The 15,266-nt window shown below is 43.6% G+C and overlaps 1 protein-coding gene across 5 annotated transcripts in view; it reads right to left on the bottom strand.

The window, feature by feature from the left end:
• Positions 1–15,266, bottom strand: part of SYN3 (synapsin III) — a 261,375-nt gene that overhangs the window by 17,949 nt on the left and 228,160 nt on the right. For all 5 annotated transcript variants that reach the window (XM_068142332.1, XM_068142330.1, XM_068142331.1 and 2 more), the window contains 2 exons: positions 6,110–6,252; positions 1,830–1,904 (listed from right to left, as the gene is read on the bottom strand). In XM_068142332.1, coding sequence (XP_067998433.1) covers positions 1,830–1,904; positions 6,110–6,252 — 218 coding nt within the window. The remainder of the gene's footprint in view (positions 1–1,829; positions 1,905–6,109; positions 6,253–15,266) is intronic.

Here is a 15,266-nt window from a genome sequence, read left to right on the forward strand (position 1 = left end):
TGCCTCCATCTCTTGCACAGGAGATGGAGCAGGGAAAAAAAGGACCTTGCCTAAAGTTTCCTTCCATTTCAGATTGTTTCAATCCTGCCCTCAAAGCCACCTTAAAATGTTTCTTTCCCTCCTTGGTATTTACATTAGATTTTCAGTTGGTTGTCAGTTAGCCAAGCTATAAATATTTAGCTCATTTAATCTCCCAGTAGTGTTGGCCCCTTAGCGTTTGTATTGGCTTTCCCTGAAAGCCCTCCATTATGCAGGCAGCTTTCTCTGATAAGATGTCCTGCACATTTGGGCTGGAATATGATTGGAAAGTGAGTGCAGAATTTAGCAAGGGGTAGCTACTCCCTCCCTGATCTGTAACCCAGTGGCTCCTGGTTTTTACAATTTACTCTTTTGGTTCCATCCTTTTACAGCCTTCTGCTGCCCTTCTATCCCCTGGGCATTGCTCCTACCCAGGCAGTCACATCATGTGGACAAGGCATTACTTTTTTAGAGGGAGAACTACAAGCTGCAGCCCTTTTCTCTAGACATCCTGGGATGGTACTGTGAGCTGGTGTAAGCTTAGCTATCCTGGTGTCAACGGAGGAGAGAGAATGACAAGCATATTAAGGGGGCACCATACCCGCCCTGCTGTGGAAATGAGGAGGGAAGGAGGTGGCCTGGTTTTATTTCCTGTGTAGCTGCACTGCAGTCCCAACCATTTCAATAAAAATAATAATCTCCAAACAGCAGATCTGTAAGCAGGACTATGACAATATGCAGAGAGGGGAGGCAAGGCCACAGTCTCATGAAAGCACTGACATTTTGCAGCCCCTGAGGGGACTGGGAAAAGATCTGTTCTGGACAAGTTTATGTCCTTGAAGCCAGCCAGAGTCCCCATAACTTGGCAATATAATGATCAACTTGTGTGAACACAGTGTGTGTGGGAAGAAGCAAGAATATGGACTTTCTCCAGCTCCTTGCTATCTCTCTTCAAACATGTTGCCCAAACCTGGGCAGAGTTAGAATTAATCATGATCCTGACAAACTGGAGGTATAACCTGAAACATCCTTAGATTCACTAGGGTCGAGTGTCTACACATAGTCTGGGGGGTTTATAGGTCTATGAATAATGTACTTAAATAGAATGGGGAACAAGTGACTTACTAGCAGTTCTGCAGAACAGGGTTTGGGCATTATGGCAAAGCATACGTTACCATGAGTCAACAACGTCACAGAGTTGCAAGATTTGCCAACATCACAGTGCTCTGAATATACACAAACGCCGCCTGCAAACTTTGCTTTGTAAGATGCATGAGGCAATCCCTTCTGCTCTATTCAGCGGTGAAAAGACATTAGTCAAAAGTGCCCACTTTTGGGAGACTAAAGCAAAAAAGTGCTTTCAACACTTCAGCTGACAGATTTTTTCCCTCTGTTGAGCAGAAGAAAAACACTTTTCTGTTCCTGACTCTCATTAGTAATGTACTTAGAATAACTTTTTGTTACTTCTTATTTTGTGCCGTGACCTTTCTGATTTTATACCTACATGGTTTGTGCTGGTCTGCTTCACCTTCACATGCTGGTCTTTTTTTCCAGTGGTTACCTTCACTAAAGATGTAATGATTTAGACATGTTGCTCTCTAGCTGTACTTTCAGCCTGTTTTCCAAAATAGGACAGTTTGCCTTTGTGCCCTTAGTATTTTTTTAAGGAAACACTTGATCTTTGAAAACCTTTTATCCAGCCTCTTGGGAGACCTCACTTACCAGTTCTCTGAGTTAACCAAAGTCTGAAATACAGTTCCTCCCTTCCAACCCAAGAATAGCTAATACTGTCTAGAAATCCCCTTCCTTACCTCTCTGTCATTGCAATCTGCTCTAGCATCGCAGAACCCGTGTTTGCCTTCCAGTTTCCAGAGATGGACGTCCTCCTAGGAAAACAAACCCAAAACATAACCTGAACATGAAAATGTACTCCTGCCCCCTTCTCCCCTATACTGTAGTCCTCATTCTTGACTCAGTGCTTGTACAGGAGGGGATGAGGTGAGGTGGTTCTTCACAGAAATGTTTCCATGTCGAACTTCAACAACACTTCATACAGGATATGTTGTTCAGACTTAGGAAAAACTGAATGAGGAGTCAGACAGGGAAACCTCCAGGGAATCTCGAGCACTCATCAAACTCTGTGAGTACATAAGGCAGAAGAGAGCTGCAATGTCTGTAGATCTCTGAGCGAACCACAGAATCACAGAATGTTAGAGGTTGGAAGGAACCTCCAGAGATCACTGAATCCAACCCCCCCTGCAAAGCAGGATCATTTAGGGTAGTCTGCACAGGAATGCATCCAGGTGAGTTTTGAAAGTCTCCAGAGAAGGAGACTTCACAACCCCACTGAAACAGCCTGTGTCAGTGCTCTCTCACTCTCATTATAAAGAAGTTTCTCCTCAAGTTGAGGTAAAACCTATGTTCAAGATTGTATCTATTATTTCTTGTCTTATTAATGCTCCCCACTTCGATTGTTATGCACCCTTTGATGGCCTGTAAGGTCAGCGCTAGACCCTCAACCTCTCTTTCTATTTTGACATGGAATTCCTAGGAGGCAATAGGAAGAACCACTCTTGATGAACATTTAGGTTCAGAAAACTGTCCTGCGGTGGCAGATGGCATCCACAATCCCATTAGTAATGACGAGAACTTCTGGAGTCTGATTAGTGACAAGATAATTGGATTTAAGTGTTTAGAAAATGTACCTGGCATACCAAATGTAAGCAGCTGTGTTGGCCCTAAGAAAACCAAATTACAGCAAGGAAACTTGAAGTGCAAAACAACCTCAAAATGAAAACTCTGCTTTAGATGTTGGACTGATTGGTTTCACTTTGTTTATGCCTACACATCTCCAGCCAATATTGAGCATAAGATATAAAATACCTCTCTCATCTGTATCTCAAACTTTCCTGTTAGGGAACTTGCCTGTTTTTAAATGGAAAAGCTTCATATGAATCCCTCTGAACCAGTCATCAAATTCCTATACTACAACCTCTGTCAAGACCACTGTCTTTCAAGCATGTTTGGGCAGTTCAGCTGTCAAGAGTGCCACCAAATTCAGCTGAAGTGGAAAGAGACATCACAGGCAAAACCCTTTCCTTAAGGGTGCCCTGCTTCAATCAACTTTCTCTTAGAAAATGAAAGTAATCACCCTAAACCTCAGGAGGGCAGAAGAGTGTACAGTCAGTATCTTAAAGGAAAGGACCTTTGGCTTTTAGAGATCAGTTGACTGAGCAGATCTGTGACCGAGACACCTTCAGCTTTGCTTAGGGTAAGTGGATAGACTAGCAGAAAAATAATAGAATCATAGAGTGTTAGGGGTTGGAAGGGTGCTTAGGGGATCATCTAGTCCAATGCCCCTGCTAAAGTAGGTTTGCCTAGATCAGATTGTACAGGAATGCTTCCAGGTGAGGTTTGAAAATCTCCAGAGAGTAAAGCTTTGCAACCTCTCTGGGCAGCCTGTTCCAGTGTGGTAGACTATGATACACGCCATCTTCCAGGCTGGGCCATTTCAGTGTAAAAATAGCTCTAGTTTGGACACATTTGATGTTGTATTCCCTGCAGAGCACAGTGGACTGCGTTTGAGGTGATAAGATCAGTAAGTCACACTCATGGGACTAGAAGGGAAAGGCTGAGAGCTAGTTGCAAGGAATATTCCACCTCTGAAAGTCAGCAGCTGCTGACTTTATTCAAACATTTCCTGAGTCTTAATCCTTCTGTTTACCCCCAGCTGGAGTGAGGGTGGAAGCATAATTTCTGCCCAAATTTCCCCAGCCACATGAACAGTATTTGTGTTTTCTCTTCACCAGTATTGCAATGACAGTCAGATACATTTGGTGGAATTTTAGGCATGTATCACATGCTGCTTATCTGCTGCTTTGAGACTGGCCCAAGGCATGGGCTAAGTAGGTGTTTGTTAGTACTGTAAATCTGGAGTTACTACACTTAAGTCAATGGGAAACTGAACTCAAGCCTTGGGTCATGGGCTGGAAGGAAGTGCATTGAACATCTGGGGTGGGGAGGAATGCATGAGTCACCCTGCAGTATCCTCCCTCTGGCAGACGCTTGGTGCAAAGTAAACACATTCTGGAGAACTCTGATACACAGCCTTCTCTCAGAAGCAAGGGGGCCTTTTAAAGCCTATATGTGTGGGTGAATGTACAAAAATAGTGGGTATATTCCATGGTTCACAGATCAAAGCAATTCAGCTAGAATGATGCTACTGCAGATGCTGTAATTGCCTTTAAGGATGAGATTTGCAGGTGTGACTAATGATTTTGAGTCTTCTATTTGAGAGTGAGAGCTCTGACGTTTCAGGTGTTTTTACCTCTGTTCTTGAATGTAGTACCATAGAAATAACCTTTTATTCAGTGTGGTGTTGGGACAGAAGGAAGAAACCCTGATGGGACCGACTGTCCCAAACTCACATCCATGAGTGGCTCTCTCAATATAAGCCAACCTTCTGGGTTATGAAGTCACTGGGTGATTTTGTTGTTTGCTTTCTTTGCTAATAAGCTTCACTTCTCATTAAGGTGTTTCTCATTCATGGCTGTTTTAATGTGAAAACATCTTTCCTTTAGTAAACAATTGTTTGCGCAGCTCTGCTCCCAAGTGGGATTAGCTCTTGGTGTGATGCTTGCTTTCCTCATTCATCTGGTATTATTTCTGACCTGCATGAGTGCATAGTGAGTGCAAATAATAAACAGGGAGAGGGTATGTTCAGGCTAACCGGGGCTTTGTTTCACTTAGAGGCAGGCTGGGAGCAGGCACTGGAGCCAAGGCTGGGTAGGTTGGCAGGAACAGAGAATTTTAATTGATATTTTAAACCTTCTTTCCTTTGGCCAATTTGAGTCAGACTCCCTGTGATGTTAATATAATATTAGGCAACTGTGATGTTGTTGACCTGATCGATTTAAACCAATTTTTCTCTCACTGAGTTCACATGAAGTAGTTCAGCATCCCACAGGTCCTTCCTATGAAGAATATAACTCAGTCATTATCTAGTTTACATAAATATCTCTGTGCTAGGAATCCAACCAGGAATTTTAGGCAACTATAATTGAAAAATATGTGATTGTGTACATCTGGTTATCTTATTTAACTATGTTTCACTAGAAACATAGCTAATTATGGCCCAGAGATTGTGAACATGGACCCAAAACTCAGTCTGGTAGCGGTTAGGTAACACAGGAAATTTCCCTGTTGACCTGAAAAATGTACTGCTGGAGCTGTCTTCTTGTCCAGAATTTTGTGGCTACTGGAGAAGCTGTGCTATTTGGCTTTTCTAACCTACTGGTTTGCAGTAAGAAGAAACAGGTGTCTCACTGACTGAAGTGGTTACATCTTTAATTGAGCTTGACAATCACTGAAGTTTGGCTGAACGCTTTCTAAGATTTTTAAACATACCAATGTTGAAAGTTTCTTTCATGCTGCCTCCTTCACTACCCCATGGGGCAGGGAGGAACCTTGGAGCACCCACAGAAATGTCTGTCCTTCTCCTTTCCCTCCTTAATATGCTTCTAGAAGCACACATGCAAACTGCCCACAGAAACCCTGCACACTGGCCAGGCTGAGGCCACTCACAGCCAGTGCTGTGTGTTCCTTATGTCCTCATGTGACTGCAATGCTGTGATCTCCAGCCGGGGAGAGGATGGGGTGTTGCTACGGGTTGGACACCACAGGACTTCATGAGTTGCAGCTGGCTCAAACTTTTTTGTTTCCCCCAGGTGGGTAGCAGGTGGGATCAGTTCCCACTGCAGGGTACTGGTATCTGAAGGGTTTTGCTGGGAAAGATGAGACCTTCATAAGGGAGAGGTTATAGGTGATGGCAGAGCACAGTTGGTAGAGTGGGAACTAATTGAATCTCAGAAACAGCAAGAGATTTACCTTCCAGAAACAATGAGTGGACAGTGAGTAATGGAGGAGATGATCGGTGGATGTGGCATCTAGGTTCAGAGGTGGGAGAAGAACAGCAGGGCTATTCTTTGAGGAAAATAAGTCAGCTTCCTACTCCTGCCCAGAGCAGACAGTGACTGAATCACATCCACAGCACTGAATTCCCTGTCTCACTCCCACACAGCCATACACTCACATGTAAGCCTTGTAGTTGCTGCCGATTTTCTGGATTCGGATGTCGTACTTGGAGTCAATGAAGGGCTCGGTGGTGGCGTAGGTTTTTGCCATGGCTACTATGCTGGCCATGTCCCGGAAGTCATGCTGGTTCTCAACTTTCACCTTGGTTGCCAAAATCCAGTGAAAAAGTGACAAGAGCAAAAAGAAAAGGAATACTTTGTGAGCAGAAGTCATCCCCACACCTGAATAGTACAGTGTCAGTTAAAACCTGTGCAGACAAAGCTGAGGACAGAGTAGGGACTGTGTGATTTGATGAGTGAAGTTCCTCAGATCAACCCAATGCAAAGCAAATCAACCCCTTTCTCCCTCCTCATGCCCAGCCCTGGTAAACCTGGCACCAGGGAGGTAGCTAGACCTTTGCCCAGCCAGCTCTTGATAATTGCTAATGCTTCAGAAAAATATTTAATCTCTTAAGGGTCATTACTTCATTCAAACATTGTGTCATGGATTGAGCTGAATCTGCTGCTATTATTATTAGTGATATTGTTTAACAAGGTTTAACAAGGCCAAATGATGGGTTCTGCACTTGGGTCAAAATAACCCCATGCAATGCTACAGGCTCAGGGAAGGTTGGCTGGAAAGCTGCCTGGCAGAAAAGGACCTGGGGGTGCTGGCTGGCAGATGGCTGAACATGAGAGAGAAGTGTATTCAAATGGCCAAGGTGACCAATGGCATCCTGGCCTCTATCAGGAATAGTGTGGCCAGAATGAGTAGGGAAGTGATTGTGGCCCTGCACCTGGCACCGGTGAAGCTGCACCTCAAATACTGTGTTCAGTTTTGGGTCCTTACTACATGAAGGACATTTAGTTGCTGGAGTGTGTCCAGAGAAGGGCAAAGAAGAAGCTGATGAAGGGTCTGGAGAGCAAATCTTATGTGAAGTGGCTGAGGGAACTGCGGATGGAGAAGAGGAGGCTGAGGGAAGACCTTCTTGCTCTTTAGAACTAGCTGAAAGTTGTAGTGAGGCGGGGTTTAGTCTCTTCTCCCTAGTATCAAGTGATTGAAAGAACTGATTTCAAGTTGTGTCAGGGGAGGTTTAGATTAGGGAGAATTTCTTTACTGAAAGAGTGGTCAGGCATTGGAATGAACTTCTCAGGGAGGTGGCGGAGTCACTGTCCCAGGAGGTGTTCAAAAACATGTAGACACGGCACTTGGCAAATGGTTTAATGGCCGTGGAGGTGTTCGGTTGACAGTTGGACTTGTTGATCTTAGAGGTCTTTTCCAATTGAAACAACTCTATGAATCTATGAGAAGCTGACTTTTCACTGATTTGTATTCAGTTTTGAGAAATGCTCTGTATCTTATAAAAAATCAGTAGACTGAAAGAGGGACCAAAACAGTAGAACATCTGATGACATGATCAAGTCTTTGCAAAAGCTCACTGATTTGGGGAGAGGGAAACTGAACAAGCAGGTAACAAGAACACAGTGGACAGCTTCATCTCATTCACACTATCAGTCCTGACCTTTAGTCTATCGGCAGACACTTGTTTGGTGCATCAAAGAAACTCATGCAAGTCTTGTTCCTTAAAGTCAGATGGATGCAGGAAGGGTGGATTAGTTGGTGGAAAAAAAGACCAACACTGTGTAAAAAAGGTGAGCATGTGAGTGACTTCCTTTATATATTACCTACACTTTGTGGTTTAGTAACTTTTTGAGACCAGAATTGGGGATCACAATCCTGCTTTCCTCAGTGTACTTACTTGTGACAAAAGTCTCTGCCCCATAAGAGAGTCCCAGTTGTGTCAGAGTGTGTGTGTGTGTGTGTGTGTGTTAAAGGAGGGTGATGCCAGACTAAGTGGAGTCAGCTGAAGGAAACTCATATCTGCATTCAACCATGAGAGGGCAGGAGCCATCTTCACTAGAGAACAGAGCAAGCTTGTTTCTAACCTGTTTGACTCGGTTAGATGGTTTTGTGCAAGGGCCAGCTGTAACATGAGCCAAAGATGCAGCCACATCCTGGTACAGAAAAACTCTGGAGAACTGGACAGGTTGTGGGAAGGTGAAAAGTGCAACTAGTTTGACCCATGACCATTTCTAGATGCCTGAATAAGAAGAAAAAAGACCTGGTCTTTGCTGCTTGTTTTGCTGAATGCTAAATACTCTTAGACCTCTGCCGTTTTGCTTGCTGAAAGCTATGCTCTCACTATTTAGGGACCAGTGAGAAGAGGAGCAGGGGAAGATGACAGTCTGTGGGGTGGGAGGGTAAGTAAAATGAGGGAAATAACAAACAGAAAGGGGAAACATAGAGGCAACCATTGCATGTCATCCAGGAGAAGCAGCCGTGTCTGGGCTGTGTTGCTCTCTATGTCTGAGTGGAGCTACATATCATGCTGGCTGCTCCTGGCATGACAGGGCAGGGTGAAATGGTAGGAATGTCCAAGGGAGCACCTTACATGGGGGGAACCTCCAGTCTGGGCATGGCTTGCAGAATATTGGGGGCAACAATGCAGGATGTGTTGGGCCTGAGTATTTTTGTTGCATAGATAAGAGGTGAGCTGCGCTGAATGACATCAAGCAAGACAGTCCCACCCAGATGAGGTGACTGCATGAGGGACTGCATGAGCAGGCAACACATGGTATTATGATGTATTCTCCTGGACCCCTTTGGCAGTGGGAAAAGACAAAAGCTATGATATAATGACCTACTTGGAACAAAGTAATTTGTGGGATCTGGAACAAAGTGCTGCACTTGTGCAACAGATGTCTTTGAGCCCCAGATGAAATATTTGCATTCCCAGCCAATGCCCCTCAGAAGCAGAGGAAGAGATGCTGCTTCACTCTCCAGATTGAAATTAGACTGTATTGTTATTGCTGGAAAAGAGCTGTATGCTCTTCTGGTTAAATGGGATTTTTCCTGAAAAATATGGCATGCTATGGAGAGGAAGGGCTCATTTCTTCCTCCTCTTCATCACCCCCTTTAAATGAGGAAAGAGAAAATAATTGAGCCTGAGGGTTTTTGGTTGGGTAAATAAAGAGTGGGGGATTCACCAAGGACAGAAAGTAAGACATGGAAAACAAAGATGACTCCCACAGTGCTACACCATTGCACACAATCCTCAGGAAACAGTTCTGCCATCTCCCCTAGTCAGTGCCAGAGCCCTTCCCATGGGTTTCTCAGAGAGAGCATTTCACAGTGGTCCCCTTTTAGGAGATCACAGCCTTATTTCCCATCAGACACCAAAATAATCACTACACCAAAGCTGAAATCGGAGCCACCGTTTGTTAATTGTTAGAGCCAGCCAGATTTGACAACAGAGCAGCCGTGTCCTGGGTTAATGCTGGTTTACTCCAGAGCACAGTTATTACTTCATAAACAGGAAGCACTCAAGTTACAGTCAAATTAGATTTATTTTTTCTGCCTTATCTATCAGGCCCACCATTTTATTAGCTTTCTGCTTTTGAATTTTGTATAATTCATTTCCTCCTGCCTTGTAACCCTTTTACATGTCAATAAAGTATCCGTTCTCCTAGCGGGAGGGAAAACCCTAGAGATAACCAAAGCCAGGGTGGACGTAGTGTGACGCCAGAGGACATTTATTCAAGAAGAGACTGTTGAAAATCATTCTAGAGCAAACAGTTACCAATTTATCTTTTAAGAGCTAAATATGTCTTCTAAAATGGCAGGTTGGCCAATGCATGAAACTGAGAAAAGAAGCTGGAAAGAGATCAACAGGAAGCCATTTCTCTCTCTCTCTCTCTCTTTGTGTTGTGGGTTTTATGTTTGTTGTATTTTTTTTAAACCTTCTTAAGGTAAGTGCAATAGCCCATTAGCTGCATAGAGGAGAGCAAACATCACATACAAACACAGACCTTGCCCTGATGGCCTGTTTGCTTAGCTGTGCTGGCTGTTTGAGCAGCAATAGATTCATTCTGGAGGCATCAGCTGCTGCTTGCTGTAGCATTTTAGTGACCTGTTGTGAAGAGTTTGGTCCAGTGTGTTGACAAATGCCTTTTCTGGGTAAGAAATCTCCCTGGGATAGTCCCTGCTTCCCTTCTAGGTCTCTTCTGTAATCCAGGCATTGGCTATGCCATAGCATGCTTCCTGTTGCTTCTTTGGAGAGGGAAGTCTACCTGGATCCCTGGGGACATACACAGATATGACCAACCCTTTGCCCTTTGATGGAATCTCAGATGCTGATGACAAAAAACCTGCAACTGGCACCTGTTTCCATCCTCGACCTGCCCAAGAGGCACTGATCTTCTGGCCCTTGGCTGGAAGGTGGTTGGAGGGACAGATCTATAAGAAACATTTTTGACCCATCCCTGCTGTGGACCTTCTTTTGAGGCCTGCCTACAAGACAGGATTTTGGAAGATGGATCCTGGATTTGTTAAAAATCCACCATGGATATTTTCCATGCAGTTTGAGCCACCACTGAGCACAGCTTCCTGCAGTGAAAGACCTAGATAGATATTTCTGCCTTCCTCTGCCTTGTAGTTCTCAAATCTATTGCCTCTTGTATATGCCAGATCTTCCAGGACACCAGTGTCACAGAGTTATGACACCCCTCTGTCATCTTTACCTTAAGAACTACGAAAGATTGCCTTACAGTCCCCTTTTACTTTCATTAGTTACGTGGCCACATGAAAACATTGTCAGACAGTCCAAGTGGCATAATTATAGGAGTCTGTAAGGGCTGCCCTAGCCTTGCTTCTCTGAGTGTCATCCAGAGTTAACCCTGGCTTACAGGTTAAACCCACACCACTTTGGAGATGGTTTGCAATAGCAGTTTTTGTGTCCAAGCTGGGGTTAGAGGAGGGTTCAGCTGAGCCAGGACTGGGCTTGGCAGTGTGATGTTTGACTGAGTCTTAGAAGACTTGTGAAAATGCACAGTTTGAGTGTTTTCTCCAGAGAAATTGGCACAAAACTTGTGATTTTTCTTCCACTTTGACCTGTACTTAGCCTTTCCATAGTGACTTTACCATTTTTGGGTAGCAGGTCTTCAGGAATGTCTCTGCACAGAGTGTTTCCCAAGTCTCTCCTTTCCTTTAACCCAAATTATAAACCTCTTCTCAGAAAACACCTGATCCAATCAGCACACATTCAGGTTAGGCCTAACTTTGACCTACCTCAAAATAATAAAGACACAGGAGATTCTGCATTTCCTTATTACCCTCACCCAGAAGCTCTCCAGATGTTACTCTACTTTTAACTCATTAAACCTCGCCATTGCTGCTAACTTCCTAACAAAGACCGGCTCCCAGCCCCAGGTCTTGGCAGGCCTGCATCAGTTACCATTTTCTGCGCCCAGCAAAAGCTTCCAGACTGGTGTGCAAGAAATGGGGATGCTTTTGCTATTTTCAAGACGGGTGGTACCTCCTCACTCATGAGTCAGTGGGAACACACTGATTGGGCTGCTCCGTTATGAATGTTACATGTCAAGTCATTATTTGTCCTCTGTAAAAGAAAATATTTGTTCCTTGACAAACCAAGGCAGCCCTTTCCCCTTCCTTTCCTCTTTAGCACACTGGATTTTCAAAGCTCTCAATTTTGGAACATTCTATTTCCAGTCCCGAGAGAGACAAGGTGACGAGCTGTCCTTCCTGATAAAAAGCTTGCAGTATTTTTACATTACAGAGTGGCTCTGTTTAGTTTGTGCTATATTTATACCAGGAGGGGGGGGAAAAAAAGAGTTTAAAAAAAAAAAAGTAGAGAAGTCTTTCCCATCCAGTAAGAGAGAAAATAGCTCTGACCACATTATTGTGAACAACAAGTTTTTCTTCTACAATGTAATAAATTCATCTGAGCCAGGATTTGCACTGAGGAGGTGTTTTCATAATTATAGGGCAGAAGGGGACAGGAGGTGACTCTTCAACTGGCCTAATTAGAGAGGTCTAAAAATAAAGTAAGAGTAGCAATATGTATATTTATTAAATCTGTATAAATATGTATAAAGCACAGGAACAGATACTGTTTTCTCCCTCTTTGCAGATCTGGCAGTTTCTTCCTTCTCATGCTCTGATCAGGAAGAGGTGAAGAGGCTCTTTGAGTGAATTTGCAGTGCTGGGCTCTGTTCCTAGGGCACTTTAGGGTCATGTTAGCACACAAATGGCAGATATTAACACACTTGGAGCTTTATTCTTTTCCATGGGCTCTGGCATTATGAGATCCGGAGTCAGGAAGAAGTGTTATTCTTTTCTCACTGTAGTGCTCAGCCTGTTCAATAGAGACCTCCAATCACTTCTGGAGTAGTTAGGCTCAAACTACTTAAGCTGCACACAATGCCTTGACCTCTTAGGAACTGCTGGGTAAGAAGCAGTTTAGTTCTGCTCAGGGAAGGACATCTCAGTGTACATCTGTGGCTTCCCTGGAAGAGTCCTTGACTGCTACTAACCCCATGAGCCTGGGCTACTTAAATACAACCTGAGAAAGGTCCTTCTCTGCTGATTCCCTTGCAAACCATCATCTAAGCAGTATTGATACAGATACTTTGTATCAATACTGTATTGGACTAGCAGCATGCAGAACACTTGATCTTAACAGTGCCAGCAAATAAGTGACTCCAAGTTTTGGAAGGAGGATAAGATGGTCATGGGAGGGGCTGAGGGGTGTATGTCCTGTTTTCAGATGAGAGGATCTTCTGGGGCCCCCTTGACTCTACGGGTGAAGGCTGTTCCTGGTCTCTTTGTTCAAGTCAATAGAAGGGCTGTTGTTTCTGGATTTCTCAAAGGAAATTTCAAACAATAGATGAGTTCTACTGCAAATTTGTTTTCTTTACCTCCACCGGCCCTTTACGTGCACTTATCACTTGGCAAGAGCGTTCTTATCACTAATGGCGTACTGCCCCTGCTTTGGGTTCTGACCTTGAATGCTAACTGTTCCTCTTCCAAGCTAAAGACAGTCAAAAGGACAGTTGTTTTTCATTTTAGCTACAGGGATTCTCTGTTCAACCCACTGACTAAGAAAGGTGGTTAGTGACTTTTGGGAAAATGTTGTGAAAACAAACAAAACGTGAAAATGAAACCTGACTGTTACGGTGATGTTCGTTCTAGCCATTACTGAAAAATGATAAATAACACTTCTTATACTGCCAAGACCTTATGAGCATGGGTTAGCAATAAGCATCAGGTAGTTATTATAATCCTTTTGGTCTGTAATGCAGAGAAACTGAAGAAGATCTGTGAGATGACACAAATCTCCCTGCAAAGTCAACGGTGGGGCTCTTTGGGGAAGCAGCCTTTTCTGTGTCCAGCGTTTTTCTGGCTCCTGGCCACTGCTTCTGTACAAATAAAGAATAACAGTGTCTGGACTTCCCATCTTTGCTCATTCTTCTAAATCTTGGTGCCTCCCATTACATGTGATTTTATCATTTATAGCAAGAAAAATGTAAGTACTTCCTTGACAATTTCTGCTGGTAATGAGATCGTAATCAGAAAGCTCTCATCCTTTGAAGCACCCGTTATAGGTACAAATACATGGGTCACTATCTTGGCATCCTTTGTTGCAGTAAATACTATTTTTACTACTCACATGTGTACTTTGGCTAATAGGGTGGTTATTTTATCCTTTGTTTCTTCAGTCACTGCTTTTATCAAAACATGACCTGATGCAGGTGCTTTATTAATATTTACTTTCTTACATTCATCTAAACCAAAATCAAGCCTCTCTCTTTTCATGTTGTATGTATTTTACAGCTCAAGACCTGCTATTTCCTGTTATCATCTCTACTTCTGAAGACCCGTACAAAGAAACCCTTTAGCTCTCCATAATCTTATCACCATTTAATGCTTTTACATGATGATGGCTAAAGCTACCACTATGTCTCCTGGAAACTTACCTCTTCTGAATTACTTAATTGGAGGTTTGAGGGTGTTTTTTAACCTGTAGGTGTTACTTTTCTGGTATATCCATAGTCTGCCTATCTGTATTTCTCCTCACATCTTCTGTGATTTCTTTCTGTCAGTCCCACTTGGGCTTGAAACTTATTGTCATATAACCAACATGAACTAAATTCCTGTTACTTGTCTTTTAAACCAACTGATCTGTTCTTCAAGAAGGCTAATTTAACTGGTCTCAACTTTCCTTCAGGCTGCTTGTGGCTAGAGAAGGACCCAAACTAAAACCATAACATCAACAACCCTTCCTTCCTGTGCCTTCCTCATCTACTGAACAGAGCAGTGTTGAATCTCTGTGCCCAAATCCACATCCAGACTTTGCTAGTAGTCCCTAGTGAACTTGGCCTCAGACCAAATCTTTCTTCTAAGATGCTGGCTTTCAGCCTATCTTCATCTGGAATGACTTCCTACTTACCTTCTGTGTACCACTGCGTGCAATTGTGCCTGGAGTTTGAATAGAAACCCTCTCTCTACAATTTGTGAGAGCGAAAATCAACGTCATTAAAGAATAAAAATGGAGGGAAAGTGAGAGGTGGAAGAAGATCTGGTGTTTGGAGTAGAAGACAATAGCAAAGTATTCTGCTGGGAGTTTTGTCTGGAAACACGGCTAAGCCTGGGGTACTTTGATTCTGCCCTCATTTCTGTAGCCACTGGGGGTCCTTTGTGCACAAGACAGACACATGAAGCCCCCCCTGCACTACAGGAGAAACTGCAGATCAGCTAGAGACTCAGGATTGCAGGGTCTCAGAGAAATGCAAAGCTTTCTTCAGGGATAGGTTTTTTTCCTGGTTTGTCCTGACTGGATTTTGCTAATGAAATCCTACCCAGAGACACGTTCAGTGGCTCACTCTCCAAGCAGCTTTAGGCTTTCTGTACTCAAATTAATTCAATGACACCTCTGCCTGTTTAACTTGTGCAGCACCAGTATTCCAACAAACATTTCCTGCTTATTTAAATGTTTGTACTTTGATGCTGAAAGCCAACTCCACCACTAGCCCAGGGATTTGAACCCACTTCCTCTCCAGCAGCTAGCACCCAGTCAGGGTACTTGCAACCAAAGGAAGAAAGATTATGGGAGTTTCCATGTGCAATCCAGGAAGTCAGAAAGAGCTTCTGTTTCCAGAACACAAGCAAACATGCTGTACCAAGTTTAAGTTTGACATACCTATATATAATTTTCAGGCAAAGTATGAGGCTGGGAGAAGGTCTGTCTACTCTAGGGAAGCACTGTGCCAGGGGAGTCAGTTATGTACCACCCATTTAGATTCAAAGATGATGTATGA

This window comes from Melanerpes formicivorus, unplaced genomic scaffold (assembly GCF_026170545.1).
Source record: "Melanerpes formicivorus ecotype bairdi unplaced genomic scaffold, bMelFor1.0.p_v2 SCAF_8, whole genome shotgun sequence".
Classification (NCBI taxonomy): domain Eukaryota; kingdom Metazoa; phylum Chordata; class Aves; order Piciformes; family Picidae; genus Melanerpes; species Melanerpes formicivorus.